General features: G+C 44.1%; 1 protein-coding gene across 2 annotated transcripts in view; it reads left to right on the forward strand.

The window, feature by feature from the left end:
* Positions 1–1,101: 1,101 nt before the first annotated feature.
* The window catches only part of LOC139556208 (DNA polymerase zeta catalytic subunit-like), a 113,366-nt gene continuing 99,648 nt past the window's right edge, over positions 1,102–14,819 (forward strand). Inside the window, exon 1 of one of the 2 annotated variants that reach the window (XR_011671083.1) lies at positions 1,102–2,013. Coding sequence is in view for 1 of the 2 variants with exons in the window: in XM_071369841.1 (XP_071225942.1) it covers positions 1,875–2,013 (139 nt within the window). In the remaining variant the exon portion in view is untranslated. The remainder of the gene's footprint in view (positions 2,014–14,819) is intronic. The other variant, XM_071369841.1, reaches the window with a different exon arrangement.

Below are 14,819 nucleotides of genomic sequence, written 5' to 3' on the forward strand. Positions count from 1 at the left end.
GATAACCCAAAAAACTACTTAAGTACTATTTTCAAGTATTTTTACTTAAGTACTTTACACCACTGAGGGCGCGAGCCTCCTCGTAACCTGCCGGCCCGTGATTGTTCTGTGTCAGCACGTGGTCCTGTTTGACAACAAATGTAGTAGTCAGAATGGATCACTATTTAATTAAATAACCTTGATTTGTAGCAAACTTGAAAATAATTCACTGTGGGGATCAAACTTGATCATAATAAACTAATTGTGTTTGGCCGTTCTGGCGATGGTAATTTACATAGGCTTTCTAGGGCAGACCAGGGCTTTTGGCACCGCTAGGTTGCTACGCAGTAGCCGATCAGCAGAGCTCGTAACTTCACCCCCCAGACCGGACACTGGGGGCCTGGTATTAGCATGGGCCACACCATTGAGGGCTTCCACCATTTTAATGTAGTCAACTGGGTGGAACTTCCAACTTCATTGGCTGGTCCCTCCTGGTGACCCTGTTGGAGTCATGTCCAATCGGGTCATCAGGAGAGATCATCCAATCGTGAAGAAGAAAATGTACTACTTTAAAATGGAGATTGTCTAAATGGCGATGCCAAGGCTGTCACAGATACAAAGATGAGTCCTCAATCTATCTCTATGTTCTAGACAGTCTGCAGAACGCAAACCTCCTTCTGGGTTCGGCAATTTGAGCCTGCGGGTGGTGTTTTTTTTGTTCAATACGTGCTAGTTATTTCCTGTAAATTTTTAATTGCGAAAGTGGTTGCAGTCGAAATCAGGCAGTTTCAAGTACATTTTGTAATCGTTTATCATTGAAATGCGCAATTTCTATGTTTAGTTTATCTTTTAGATCAGTGGAGCAGTATAATTATTGTAGGGTGTTATTAACAGTCAATATTCGCAAAATGTCCCCCAAAAAGTTGACGCTTTAATATATATTTTTTGAGGAATAATAGGATTTGGCCTGTCATACCCATGTCCCGCCCAAAGATTTTTTAAACCAATTAAAAAGCTCACTTTCACGTGCTCGCTTGTAAATGGACCAATGGAAAACGCGGTGGTTCTACGAACACAATTTGGGACTGGATCTTGACTCCTCTGACTGGCCGGTGTTGTTGGATATGCGGCAGTAGCTATCAGTAGATGCAAACACTAGGGGAGGAATGGCGTTGCTTAGGTTTGTTTAGTGAAGAGTGTTGTGATCATATTACAGAGAAGGGAAAACCTTGTCCGCTGTGCCACATTGGAAGCCACTAACTGCAATAACTGCCACATAGAATTGTATTTGCAAGCAAAGCTAAATACTTGCATTAACATCTGCCTCAACGATTCCCAATTTTTCAGAATGGATATGCCGTAGCACCTGGACTCCGCGAGTGGGAACAAAGTGGTTTATGTTTAGCCAATTTGTAAGTCGCTCTGGATAAGAGCGTCTGCTAAATGACTTAAATGTAAATGTAAATGTAGCTGGCGAGCTAGTTTGTTAGATAGCTATGGCACGTCTCATGGAAGCCCACACTTGTCCTGGTTTTCAAGTGGACGGATATCGGCTACTAGTTTCAGCATTCTAAATTCTGAGACGAGTGTAGTAGCTATGTCAATAGTAACTGAATCACGGGGCACCTCCATTAGCTGTAGCGTGGCCTCAACAGCTGCAACTCGGATTACTCACCAGAGTTCTTAGCTTGTAAGCTAGCTGGAAAATGGGGCAGCTCTGCCTCGATAAACAAACTCTTTGGTTTATTGCTATGTGTAACTAAAAAGGATTGTTTGGATCATTCGTCGGTTCTTACATTGTGCAAAACAATTTATTCTCCTTCTGGTCCTAGATGATGCCACAGTGTGTGTCCCATGCGCGCTCCGAATAGTTCATTGTATCTAGCACAGCAGTCATGTTTGCCGTCCGTATCGTTACCGCTGACTACTACCTTACAAGTCCTCTCAAAGACTTGGACGTCATTTATAACGAATTCAGAGAAAGTGACGTGAAGAAAGTACCAGTGGTTCGGATTTTCGGGGCAACGCCAATAGGTATGTTCATATGGTTTTTAATCAATGACAATGGTCATCTGCAGCATGGTACAGGACCGCCACGCGGTGCACGGATGTAACACATTTGCAACATCACAAAACCAACCCTATTCAAACATATGAAATGAGTTGTAATAAGAAGACAGACGCTGCCATATGAAAGATGTTTAGTGAGGTGACACATCGTAATAAACCATGCACCACCCGCAGCTGTTTGCAGCATGCACGCGATACATGGTTGCTTTGTTTTCTATCTCGAGCTCCACAGGGCGGTGGACAGACCTCTACATCAGTATTCGGCACATAACCCACTTTACTATACCGTTAATAAAATATATTATGCAGTCTCTTTTCTGTGCCCAACAAACTGTGGAGTGGTGCCACAGCAACGTTGGAATCACAGCATGACAAAGTTGCCACAATGGAGGTGTGACTGTCTGACTTAACTGGCTGCAGTAGTCATGTCTAGATGGGATACAGCTTTTGGCAAATTGACGCCAAAAGTAGATTTTTTTGTTGTATTTTAGCTAACCCTTTTCCTAACCTTAAATTAAATATCCTAACCTGCTGCATAAATTCTAAACTCGCTACGAAAAGTCAATTTTGACAAGCTGCATTCCTTCTAGAGAAAATAGTGCAGTTTTAAAGAAGAGCTTGCTGCAAAAATACACATTTTTCCTTAGGGTGGAATTTATACATGATATCTGAGTGAGAGTGACTAAGAAAATCAATGGATGCACCAGGGATCAATGAAATGTAAATCTGGGAGGGTTTTTTTGTCAGGTGAATGCCTTAATACAGTAATTCGACCATGATTGCTTCAAGTTTGGGTTGCGGCCGCTAGATTAATTTACCAATCTAAAGAATGTTAGCTGACATGGGCTAATTAATTGACTGTCAGTGACTGACATAAGAGAGAAACTGTCTTTGGAAATTGACCTGCAGCCCTACAAAAAGGGGGCCCTGGGCCGCATGCCCATCCCTGTTCTAGACAAATCCACTGGCTGCAGCACTTACTGTGGTTGATTTCAAGCCGACTATGGAGGACGGGCATGCCACCTGCTTTGCTTTCTAGTGGTTGTGTATTGTAATCGCAGACCACACAAGGAAATATTTTCAGTAGTAATTCCCATCATTCACTGCACAGCAGCATAACCTACTGTTTTTGGTCCTTTTTGTATTTACTGTAGGCTGTGTGGATATTCACAACAGGCTTTGATGTAGGACTGGCATCTGAGAGAATAAATGGGATTGTGGGTCAGGGTGTCAATCTAATTTGGTCAGCTAGCCCCAGAGTTGTGCATGTGGTCACATCTGCATTGTAAAGGCGGCAGCTCTAACAGCTTATCACACACTTATCATATCATCTCTCAGATAATGTCCCAGTCCCCCTCACTGACCAGTTTCCTCACAGCTCTGTAGTGTAACAAGTTGCAGTGGTTTTGGTTCACCAATGCCATGTAGACTGCTGTTGCCACTGATTCCCTTGTCAGTGATTAATGTTGTGTTTCATAATCTGAATAGTGTTGTTTTCGACCCTCCAGACGATTAGTCAACATGAGGTCACACTGAGGCAAGCACAGACAGCCGTCATTTCACACACAATCTTGTAGCTTTGTATTCTTCTGCAATGTTCTTGAGTCATTGTTACCTCCAGGTGTTGTGAGGCTATGGGTTTTAATAACAATACACCAAGGCATTTGTTTCTGGATGTATGGTTGGAGTTTTGGCAGAGTGCATTGTTTTACAGTAACTCCTGCAGCCCCACTGTGTTGATACTGCTTGTGTTAAGCCTAAGTCTGTGTTGGCTCTGTATTTTCAATGTGAAATTGCATCACCATCTGGAACACATTGACTTAAAGCACAACTCCTTTTTATTTTTCCATTTCGAATGTCTTCTGAAATACTGCGTTAAAAAGAAAAGCTGGGAAATGGGTCACACAGACACCCACGAAGAGAATACATTCTTTAGTCTCTTGTATACATGAGTCAGGCTTGAACTATAATAAGTTGGCAGTCTCTTTAACATTTCTACCTACACCTGTTCTCATTCTGTGGGAGTTGCTGGACTAAAAGGGAAGAATTGGCTAATCAGCTCAGTGTGTCCTCTCCTGACCTGACCCACGGAAGCCGGGAGGGAGACACCAGTCTTTCCTCTGTCACTGGACACCACACTTTCTGTTTTCACCTAACCTGGTTACTCTTCATTGGCCAGCCCCTGAGGCCCCTGCCCTGATACAGCGCGGCGTTCTAGTGGCGTGCTCTATCGGTCTAGCTGCCTGTCTACATCCATGAGGGACCAATATCTATGATGGAATGCTAGAGAGACAGATGTTGTTCTTTCATGGTTTCAGTTGTTTTTCCCAATGCACACCATCTTTGCTTATTCAGGCCAAATGAGAGTGGTTGTGCACAATGTGCAGTGGTAATCAGTAATTCATTGCATATGTAATAGGCCAGCAGCAGCCAGCTTGATTGTGAATGAGCAGCAGTGGCAGTGTTGATTGAAGTATCCATGCATGGTAAATACTGAGTGTCTCCCACACTGCTGGGAGTCGCAGTTTGCTGCAGTCTTTGAGCTCTGACAGCATTGATCCTGCTTGATGTCTAGCAAGACTAGATTCAGCAGGCATTCCTCACTGCCTGGGAGAGGCAGGAAGCCAAGCAGGCACTCTGTTTTTGTTTTTCTCTGCTGAATATGTGCATGCACACGTTGGTGTGTGCTGGGGAGACCTGCATGAAAAATTGACCTGAATGAGAGGTCAAGCAGCGAACCACAGAGTGGGATAAAACAGAGGACCTCTCTCCAACCCTCTCCCCCCTGCCCTTCCTTCCTCCCCTTTTCCTCTCATCGGGGAAACACTAATGCCATCTAAAGGAATTCCTCCCGGATCAATTAAGAGGATAATGGGGTATTCGAAGACTTGGCAGTTCATTAGTCAGAAGGTCATTGTCTCCTGAATGGTTTACCTCCCTATTCTGTTTATTGGATTATTTAGCATTCTGAAGCTGTAGGTCTATGATTCTTATTAGACCACTTTGACGTTGATACGACTAGCTACTTATTTCTCATGTTTTGTAGGCTAGTGGTTGTCTTTTGTGGGCTTAGTCCCTTTACCCTCACTTGAATCCATTCCCTTCATCTCGTTTTGATGCCGAAAATAGCTGCCAGAGAGGAATGCATTGCCCTGTGAGAAAGGAGTTTGCTGTGAATGGAGAGCCAGAGAGCAGCATGCATCCTGGCCCCTGATAATCCTGAGGCGTGGGATGTTAAGAAACTGAGGCCCTGGATCTTTAAAGTGGGGCCCCAGTCCAGTGAAGACATACACGCATTTCCAGGTTTCATTAACCATTAATAAAGGCCTGTCGTTCCTTTGTTTGTCATCCATGCCTTCTCTTTGGGCCTTCCCTCCATAGTACGTCAAGGTGGTCCAATCAGGGGCCCTTTGCCTTTGATCTATAGGAGACATTAATGGCACCTCGTTGTGTTTCTTTATGTGGGCGTGAAGAAGCGTCTCCGTGCTGTGTCTCTGTCAAGGGGCCTCACATCAACCCAGGAATTCCACAAGTGCTAGATCCGTGTTCAAAGGGTTCAGCGGGCACAGTGATGGACTGTCTGCTGCATTGAGAGCTTAGTGAACAAATATCCCTCATCCTTGCAACAGGGATCAATCAAATGTAAATCTGGGAGGTTGTTTTTGTCAGGCGAATGCCTTAATACCACAGGTGGCCTCTGGAGGATTACTTTGTATTAAAGCTGAAGAATGGGCCCAATCCCTTTCTCTGGGTGATGATGACTTACTGCTGTTCCTTCTAGCCTGGTTACTGGAGCGGTAGGTCTATGTCACAGTCAGCTTGCAGCCTATATCTTTACTGTAGCCTATACTTTTAGCCTTTACCTTATAGCTGAGTTAGACATAAATTAGACAAATAGCCTGCAACATGAAGCTGAATGGAATACCTTTAGCCTGGCCTGCAGCGGGACTGTTATACATTTGGTCTGTACTGTAGCCAAGGCTATGTACATTTTTTAGGTTAACCCATAGCAGCGTTATAGGCTACGTGCTTACTCTAGCCTCAAACCTGCGGCTGAACTGTTAGGCCTACCTTTAGTCTGGCCTGTGGCTGAACTGTTAGGCCTACCTTTAGTCTGGCCTGCGGCTGAACTGTTAGGCCTACCTTTAGTCTGGCCTGTGGCTGAACTGTGTGAGGTGTGTCTTTGTCCTGTCTAATGGGAGGGTTTCTGGGCCCTCTGGCGCTCTCACCGGCTCCCCCTCCCCTCACTCTCTCCTGAGGTTTCTCTGTACAGTACACAGATGCCCTTGCTGCAGCACCGGGGCCTGGCTGATTGATGGCTTTAACAGCTCCCTCCGGTTCTACGGTGGCTATTTGAATGCGTCGCCTCACCCGCCTCCGAGGGTAGGAATGTGCTGCTGCAGCAGCACTAGTCATTGTCCCGTCCATCATTTTCTGTCACCCAGGTTGAGTTAGGTGACACCCTGGTCTTTTTACTGTAGTGCTGTACCCACCAAGCCCTTCAGACTCTTCCCCAGATGTCTTTTCTCCCCACTGAGACCTATCGCAGCCTCACTGCGTAGCCCGTATCTCATATTTAACCTTTACAGTCAGTTGACCAACGGATTACAGGGGGAATCACAGTCATATAACACGGCCAGGTGATGTATTTAGCATTGTTCCAGGCTGAATGTTGTGGATCTGGTAAAAGAAGAAGAGTGAGATGGAACCTTGGTGTGGTGGCCACATGTATTTTTTTAGCAGCTAACAATAAAAGCGGCAGAATTGCAGGCCGTATAACTGCGTGATGGATGGCAGATTCATTAGCACGGGGGGAATAGAATGTGACGACACAGCCAGTGACAGTCAGCCACTGCCTGGTCTGCTCTCTGGGCTGGCTCGCTTCAAGATGGGCTGGGTTGGACTAAACCTTATGACTTTGCTGCTGACAAATGTGTGTGTGTGCAGGACTATTATTTGCTGTCTAGTTGATTTGTGTTACGTTGGCCATGTCAAGGTCACTCCACCAGAGGGAGGCCAGGATCTACCTGTCCCTATGATCACTGGCCCCATGGCTGGGGAAGCTGCGTCCCAAATGGCACCCTATTCTAGAGGTCGACCGATTAATCGGAATGGCCGATTTAATTAGGGCCGATTTTCAAGTTTTCATAACAATCGATAATCTGTATTTTTGGACACCAATTTGCCGAATTTTTTAAATATATTTTTTATTATTATTATTTAAAAATAAAAAATGTATTTAACTAGGCAAGTCAGTTAAGAACACATTCTTATTTTCAATGACTGCCTAGGAACGGTGGGTTAACTGCCTTGTTCAGGGGCAGAACGACAGATTTTTTCCTTGTCAGCTCGGGGATTTGTTTTTGCAACCTTCCGGTTACTAGTCCAACGCTCTAACCACCTGCCTTACATTGCACTCCACGTGGAGCCTGCATGGTAGGCTGACTACCTGTTACGCGAGGGCAGCAAGAAGCCAAGGTAAGTTGCTAGCTAGCATTAAACTTATAAAAAACAATCAATCTTAACATAATCACTAGTTAACTACACATGGTTGATGATATTACTAGTTTCTCTAGCGTGTCCTGCGTTGCATATAATCCATGCGGTGCCTGTTAATTTCTCATTGAATCACAGCCTACTTCGACAAATGGTGATGATTTAACAAGCGCATTTGCGAAAAAAGCATTGTCGTTGTACCAAATGTACCTAACCATAAACATCAATGCCTTTCTTTAAAATCAATACACAAGTATATATTTTTAAACCTTTAGTTAATATTGCCTGCTAACATTAATTTCTTATAACTAGGGAAAGTGTCACTTCTCTTGCGTTCTGTGCAAGCAGTCAGGGTATATGCAGCAGTTTGGGCCGCCTGGCTCGTTGCTAACTGTGTGAAGACCATTTCTTCCTAACAAAGACCGTAATTAATTTGCCAGAATTGTACATAATTATGACATAACATTGAAGGTTGTGCAATGTAACAGGAATATTTAGACTTAGGGATGCCACCCGTTAGATAAAATACGGAACGGTTCCGTATTTCACTGAAAGAATAAACGTTTTGTTTTCGAAATGATAGTTTCCGGATTTGACCATATTAATGACCTCTAAGGCTCGTATTTCTGTGTGTTATGTTATAATTAAGTCTATGATTTGATATTTGATAGAGTAGTCTGACTGAACGGTGTAGGCAGCAGCAGGCTCGTAAGCATTCATTCAAACAGCACTTTCGTGCGTTTGCCAGCAGCTGTTTATGACTTCAAGCCTATCAACTCCCGAGATTAGGCTGGTGTAACCGATGTGAAATGGCTAGCTAGTTAGCGGGTGCGCGCTAATAGCGTTTCAAACGTCAATCGCTCTGAGACTTGGAGTAGTTATTCCCCTTGCTCTGCATGGGTAACGCTGCTTCGAGGGTGGCTGTTGTCGATGTGTTCCTGGTTCGAGTCCAGGTAGGAGCGAGGAGAGGGACGGAAGCTATACTGTTACACTGGCAATACTAAAGTGCCTATAAGAACATCCAATAGTGAAAGGTATATGAAATACAAATGGTATAGAGAGAAATAGTCCTATAATTCCTATAATAACTACAACCTAAAACTTCTTACCTAGGAATATTGAAGACTCATGTTAAAAGGAACCACCAGCTTTCATATGTTCTCATGTTCTGAGCAAGGAACTTAAACGTTAGCTCTCTTACATGGCACATATTGCACTTTTACTTTCTTCTCCAACACTTTGTTTTTGCATTATTTAAACCAAATTGAGGCTAAAATGATTTTATTGATGTATTATATTAAGTTAAAATAAGTATTCATTCAGTATTGTTGTAATTGTCATAAATACAAATATAATAAAAAAAAAAAATAGGCCAATTATTCGGTATCGGCTTTTTTTGGTCCTACAATAATCGGTATCGGCGTTGAAAAATCATAATCGGTCGACCTCTACCCTATTCCCTTTTATAGTGCACTACTTTTGACCAGCGAACCTATATAGAGAATAGGGTGCCATTTGGGGTGTAGAGACAAGCCACCTCTTCTCTCTGGTACTAGGCTGGTACTGGCACTAGGCTGGTGCAACACACTTGCACGATGGGCATCCACTTCACAAAATTCATTACCAAGATATCTGGAGATGGAACATCTATTACATTTACTTTGAGTACCAGTCCCAATGGCCTTGCTAGGTGTATCCGTTCAGTTAAAAGCAGCAGCCGCTGCCACACCATGCCTTGATGATTCACCCGGTCAGCTCTCATCTGTGTTAGTCTCCCACCTTCTGAGAGACCACCGCTGGATGGCCAATTGTCTGAGTTAGCAGCTCTTTTCGGCACCGTTTGATTTGGCTGGGTCTAATCAATAGGAGAGCTGCTGTGTTAATAACACACAGACAGGGTGGAGGTGGCCAGCCGGCCTTACTGCTTGCTGATGGTCAATACGTCTGCTGACTGCAAATCACACTGACTGACTGGGCCCAGACAGACCTCCAGGCTGAGGGGAGTTTGAGGTAACAGACTGACTGACAGACGGGCTATACTTGCAGTCTGAGGGGAAGTAACCATAGAAATAGAATGATCTATAATTCAATCTAATTCCATGGAGGAAACAGACAGCCAAGCCTCGGTCTCTACTATCAGTAATCCAGCACATGGTATATTTAAAGGAAGTACTAGGGCATGTGGCGATATCAGTGGGCTGTTGCTGTCAGCCAGGCCTATAGCAGTATCCTGTCACTGCTGCCTGCCAGTGAGGTAATGCAATTAGGCTAGTTCTTGAGTAAAGCTGGACTGGACTCGCGTTGGTCGCCAGTGACGGGCCAGGAAATGCTTCCTTTTTGATGTACTGTATGAAAGAACGCCTGTGTTCTTCTCGTTTGATGTGGAGTGCTCAGTAGTGGAGGTGCTGCCAGCCTGCCAACGGTTGTGTTGGCATGGTAGCCTAAGTGGATTTGTGTTCTTTGAATGAAGGGAGACCCTAAAAAAAACAGGCATCAACTGTGTGGTCCCACTCTGGTCCAGGGAGCCCAGTGTTGGCACATGGAGTTGGGTTGCTGCTGAGGGTTCCAACCTTTGCCCTCTCCTCCTGGCTCTTTGTCCCTACAGTAGATAACTGGGGGTGAGAGGCCCTGCCAATTCAGGCTGTTAGGACTTTCTATCTTTCTGTTCCTATGGCCATCTCTCACTGTTTTTACAACTTATTTAAAAGAATGAAGGAATTTGTCAGAGAGAGCGCCAGAACTGGAACAAGGGAATGTTTTGAACCTGTCAGGCACATCATTTCTTAACATCTGGATGTTAATAAAGCAGACAGAGGTATATGTTAATGGGTAATCTCTCATGGACAGATGAAACTGCAAGAATCTGTCAAGACTCATGTAGAGTTATGTGATTATGAGCAGCAGCAGTAGTTCGAGAGGTGCGTTCAGTTAGCTTGAATGTTTGCTTCATTGCAGAGCAGTTTGTACTGAACACGTTTCCCCAAAATGTTATTGTACGTTCTTGAACAGACTGAGGTATGTTTGGTGGGTGTGGCTTGAAGCAATGAGTGACGTATTTAAAGGGCAGTGGCCATGCTGACAGCGTTCCCCAACTCACAACCCAACCCCGCCCCGTTTTCCAACTGGTCGTGCAGTACAGTACTGTTTCCGTTCAATTGGAACGTTCCAGAACGTAAAAACCTACTGAACGCAGCCGTGGTTTGCGTTTTTGTCATTGATTATTTGGACGAATCAGGATTGGGTGAAGGCGGTGCTTAATAAACTGTTGAGGTGATTTTCAAGTCATGTGTGGATCATAAACTGTTTCCACTAGATTCCGCAACAACAAAGTCAAAATTGTCTATATCGTAAAAATGCATAACTACCTTTTAGAGCATGATAAACACAGGTGAAATTAGCGGAAGGGAGGGTTTTGACCAAGAGTTTCTGTTTGCAAGGGAGGACACTTCGCTTCCTTCCTTTGCAAAGGTCATCAAAATGTGATAACTGCATTCCCCCTTAGAAGTAAAACAGCGAGATGATAATTTTACTTCTGGGGAAAGAAGAGAAGGCCTACAGAGTTCTGTTTCTAAGCTCTAACTATGACAGGAAAGCCCTGGGTTTTGAACACTCCGTTCTACACTTCTCCTTGTAAGAACCTGCGTCTGTCTGCTTCTGAAGACCAAACGGAATGTTTTGATAAATTTATTCCACAGTTCCACTGTGCACAGTGTGTATGAAAGCAGGCTTATTCAAAGAGGGGGAATTCTAGCTGGCTCTAAAAATAGCCCAGCTTGTTATTTAAATGCAACCAAGCTTGCTGCTTTCTCTTCTGTTGTGTCAGTGCTGGAGGAGAACAGTGAGGGGTCCTACTTAAAACACAGACTCTGGGGTCGACCAGAACATACTAGTCTTCTGCTGCCTGTCCCATTTTGGAAGCATCTGGGGATTTTTCTTGAAGGGAAATGTCTTAACCTGTTCCCCATTTCCCCTTTGTTGTGCTAGCTACTTTATTTTCCCTCACAGCAATATTTCAGCTGCAATTTGGCTTGTCTGTGCTGCGTGTGTGTGTTTTGAGGAGGAGACTGAACGTGTCTCTCACTCGTCTAATGCACCAATCGTGCCTCCCCTAAGCCGTGTGATGTATGGCTGGGAGGGAGACATGCCATGAATATCACATTTCGACGGGCAGACCTGTTAACCTCACTAGGGTATGTGGGACGGTAGCGTCCCACCTCGTCAACAGCCAGTGAAACTGCAGGGCGCCAAATTCAAAACAGAAATCCCATCATTTAAATTCCTCAAACATACAAGTATTTAACACCATTTTAAAGATACACTTGTTGTGAATCCAGCCAAAGTGTCCGATTTCAAAAAGGTTTTACGACGAAAGCACACCAGACGATTATGTTAGGTTAGAGCCAAGTCACAGCTCTCTGGTCTTGGCCATTGTGGAGAGGTTGGAGTCTGTTTGATTGAGTGTGTGGACAGGTGTCTGTTATACAGGTAATGAGTTCAAACAGGTGCAGTTAATACAGGTAATGAGTGGAGAACAGGAGGGCTTCTTAAAGAAACAACTAACAGGTCTGTGAGAGCCGGAATTCTTACTAGGTGATCAAATACTTATGTCATGCAATAAAATGCAAATTAATTACTTAGAAATCATACAATGTGATTTTCTGGATTTTTTTGATTCCGTCTCTCACAGTTGAAGTGTACCTATAATAAAAATTACAGACCTCTACATGCTTTGTAAGTAGGAAAACCTGCAAAATCGGCAGTGTCTCAAATACTTGTTCTCCCCACTGTATATATTTTTTAATGGAATATCTACATAGGCGTACAGAGGCCCATTATCAGCAACCATCACTCCTGTGTTCCAATGGCACGTTGTGTTAGCTAATCCAAGTTTATCATTTCAAAAGGCTAATTGATCATTAGAAAACCCTTTTGAAATTATGTTAGCACAGCTGAAAACTGTTGTTCTGATTAAAGAAGCAATGAAACTGGCCTTCTTTAGACTAGTTTAGTATCTGGAACATCAGCATTTGTGAGTTCGATTACAGGCTCAAAATGGCCAGAAACAATGACTTTCTTCAGAAACTCATCAATCTATTCTTGTTCTGAGAAATGAAGGCAATTCCATGTGAGAAATTGCCAAGAAACTGAAGATCTCGTACAACGCTGTAATACTCCCTTCACAGAACCACGCAAACTGTTCTCGAAGAGTGATCATTTGAAACGGGGCTCAATTTGGTGAGTTGAAAGACAATCTTTCAGGGTTACAAACCAGAATCTGTCTTTTTGATATGCAGATGTTTAATATAGTTTATTTAGCCTTTTCTTTTGAATCTTCAGAATGAATGAACAATTCCACATTGAACTTTGCATGGGGATGAATTACAGCCACAACATCTGTTTGGGGAGTAGGCCTATGCTTAATGATTCTGATGAAAATATGCTCTGTCTGTATCACACTTGGTCTAGCTAGCACTTCACGCTGGAGACACAACAGCATTATTTTATTCCGTCTCTCTTTCATTGTAAAGGTAGACTCAAAGAAATGTTGCCACGAGCAGCACCACAGATATTGTGATGAGCGAGATGCAAGACTTCACTGTCACACAGTATTTGCACATGTGCATGGGTTTGCTTCACTTTGTTACAGCATGGTAGTAACGGGTCCTAAACAGTGGAGAAGTTTAGCCTCGCGGTTTAATGCTCTTAGTTGTTGAGGAAATTGACCCACTATGCTGTTTAGTTTGCACATCTACGTCATATCACTGAGTCTACCTTTTAATATGACACGGTAATATATTCATAATATATCATTTAATATTTCAGTTCAATTAAGATGCAGAATCATCCATCTCCCTTTTGTTCTGTGGACTGTTGTCAAACGAGATTATCCATTTCTCATTTATTTAGCGTTTCAGTCGCTCCAGTCCAGACTGCTTGGCAGTTTCTGAGTAAGTTAATATTTACATCTCCAATCCAAACACTAACTGTGACTCTGTCCGTAATTGACTGGATTGGAGTATTTGGCTGCCTGTTAGTGCAGAAGCGTAGTGTACTACTGTGAAAGGAAGCTCATTCTGTGCAGCCTCCTGTGTCCATGTCGGCTGGCTTTTTCTTACAGTACACTGTGTCCCTTTTCACCTGCAGTACAGTGTCGTGGCCATGCATACTGCATGATTGTACCTCCACTGTGTGTGTCTGTGTGTGTTTTCAGGCTAGTCTACACGGTGCTGTCAGACTGGGAACAGCAGACACTGAGGATTCCCCACCCACTGGTCACAGTCTTGTGGCTCTCTCTCGCCCACTTTTCCACTCTCTGTGCTCTCCCTCTCCCCACGCTCACTCTCTTCTGTTCCTTTGTTCTCCTCTACCTACACTTCCTGCAGATCCAATTTCTCTCAATTCATAATTTTTTCACTTTTTTTCTCTCACTTTTACCCAGAGCACTTTTTCTCATCCCTTTTTTCTGTCCGAGGTGACCTGTCATGTCACACTGTGTTCCTTCCTGTGTCCTGTTTAGGGGGGACATGACACCAGTCAAAATGTGACTTGTTCAGTGATGTGTGTGGGACAGAAGCTGCCCTTCCTGCCCTCTGACCCTGTCAAGTTCATTCCCCTCTCACCCTGATACCCTTCCCTCATCACCCTGAGCCAATCACATACCTGAGCTCCAACACAGTGGCAAACATTAGTGAAGACCCAGAGTGAAATTAGTGCCTGGGACCTGACTGGACAGGTCCTTTTATGTCTGACATCTGGCTCAGTGTTGACATCCTAGCATAATGCACTTCACTGGATTAAGGGTTTACTATTCAAGGTCCTAAGAGGTACCAGGTCTGTGTGGGGTGTGTGACCATTCAGTGATGTGGTAGAGCTCTGTGCTTAGAGGCCCTGCTTCCATTATGCTCTTATTGAGTTAAAGCCCCTTCTTCCTCTCCGTCTTCACCAACTCCTCCTTTACCCTCTACCTCCTGCTCGGCGTCCTTCTTCCCCTTTCCACCACGACCTGCCTTTTCTCCTCCGACAACTCCTGCCTTTCCTCTCTTTCTCCACCCACTATACCTCCTCCTGTTCTCCTCCTCCGCTGCTATGTAGAGACTTCCTGTAGTTGCAGTCATGTCTCCAGTGGATTGTGTCCTGGCCTCCGGCTTGGCTGTGCTGGTCTGCTCTCTGATGCTCCTCATTGTTAAGTGGACTGCTCGGGTCTCTGGTCAAACAGATGTGACTTTGTGTCTGGACTATGTGGGAAGAAAGCAGCCCTGGTCGGTCGGGTTCTT

The sequence above is a fragment of the Salvelinus alpinus genome, chromosome 27 (genome assembly GCF_045679555.1).
Source record: "Salvelinus alpinus chromosome 27, SLU_Salpinus.1, whole genome shotgun sequence".
In the NCBI taxonomy this organism is placed as follows: domain Eukaryota; kingdom Metazoa; phylum Chordata; class Actinopteri; order Salmoniformes; family Salmonidae; genus Salvelinus; species Salvelinus alpinus.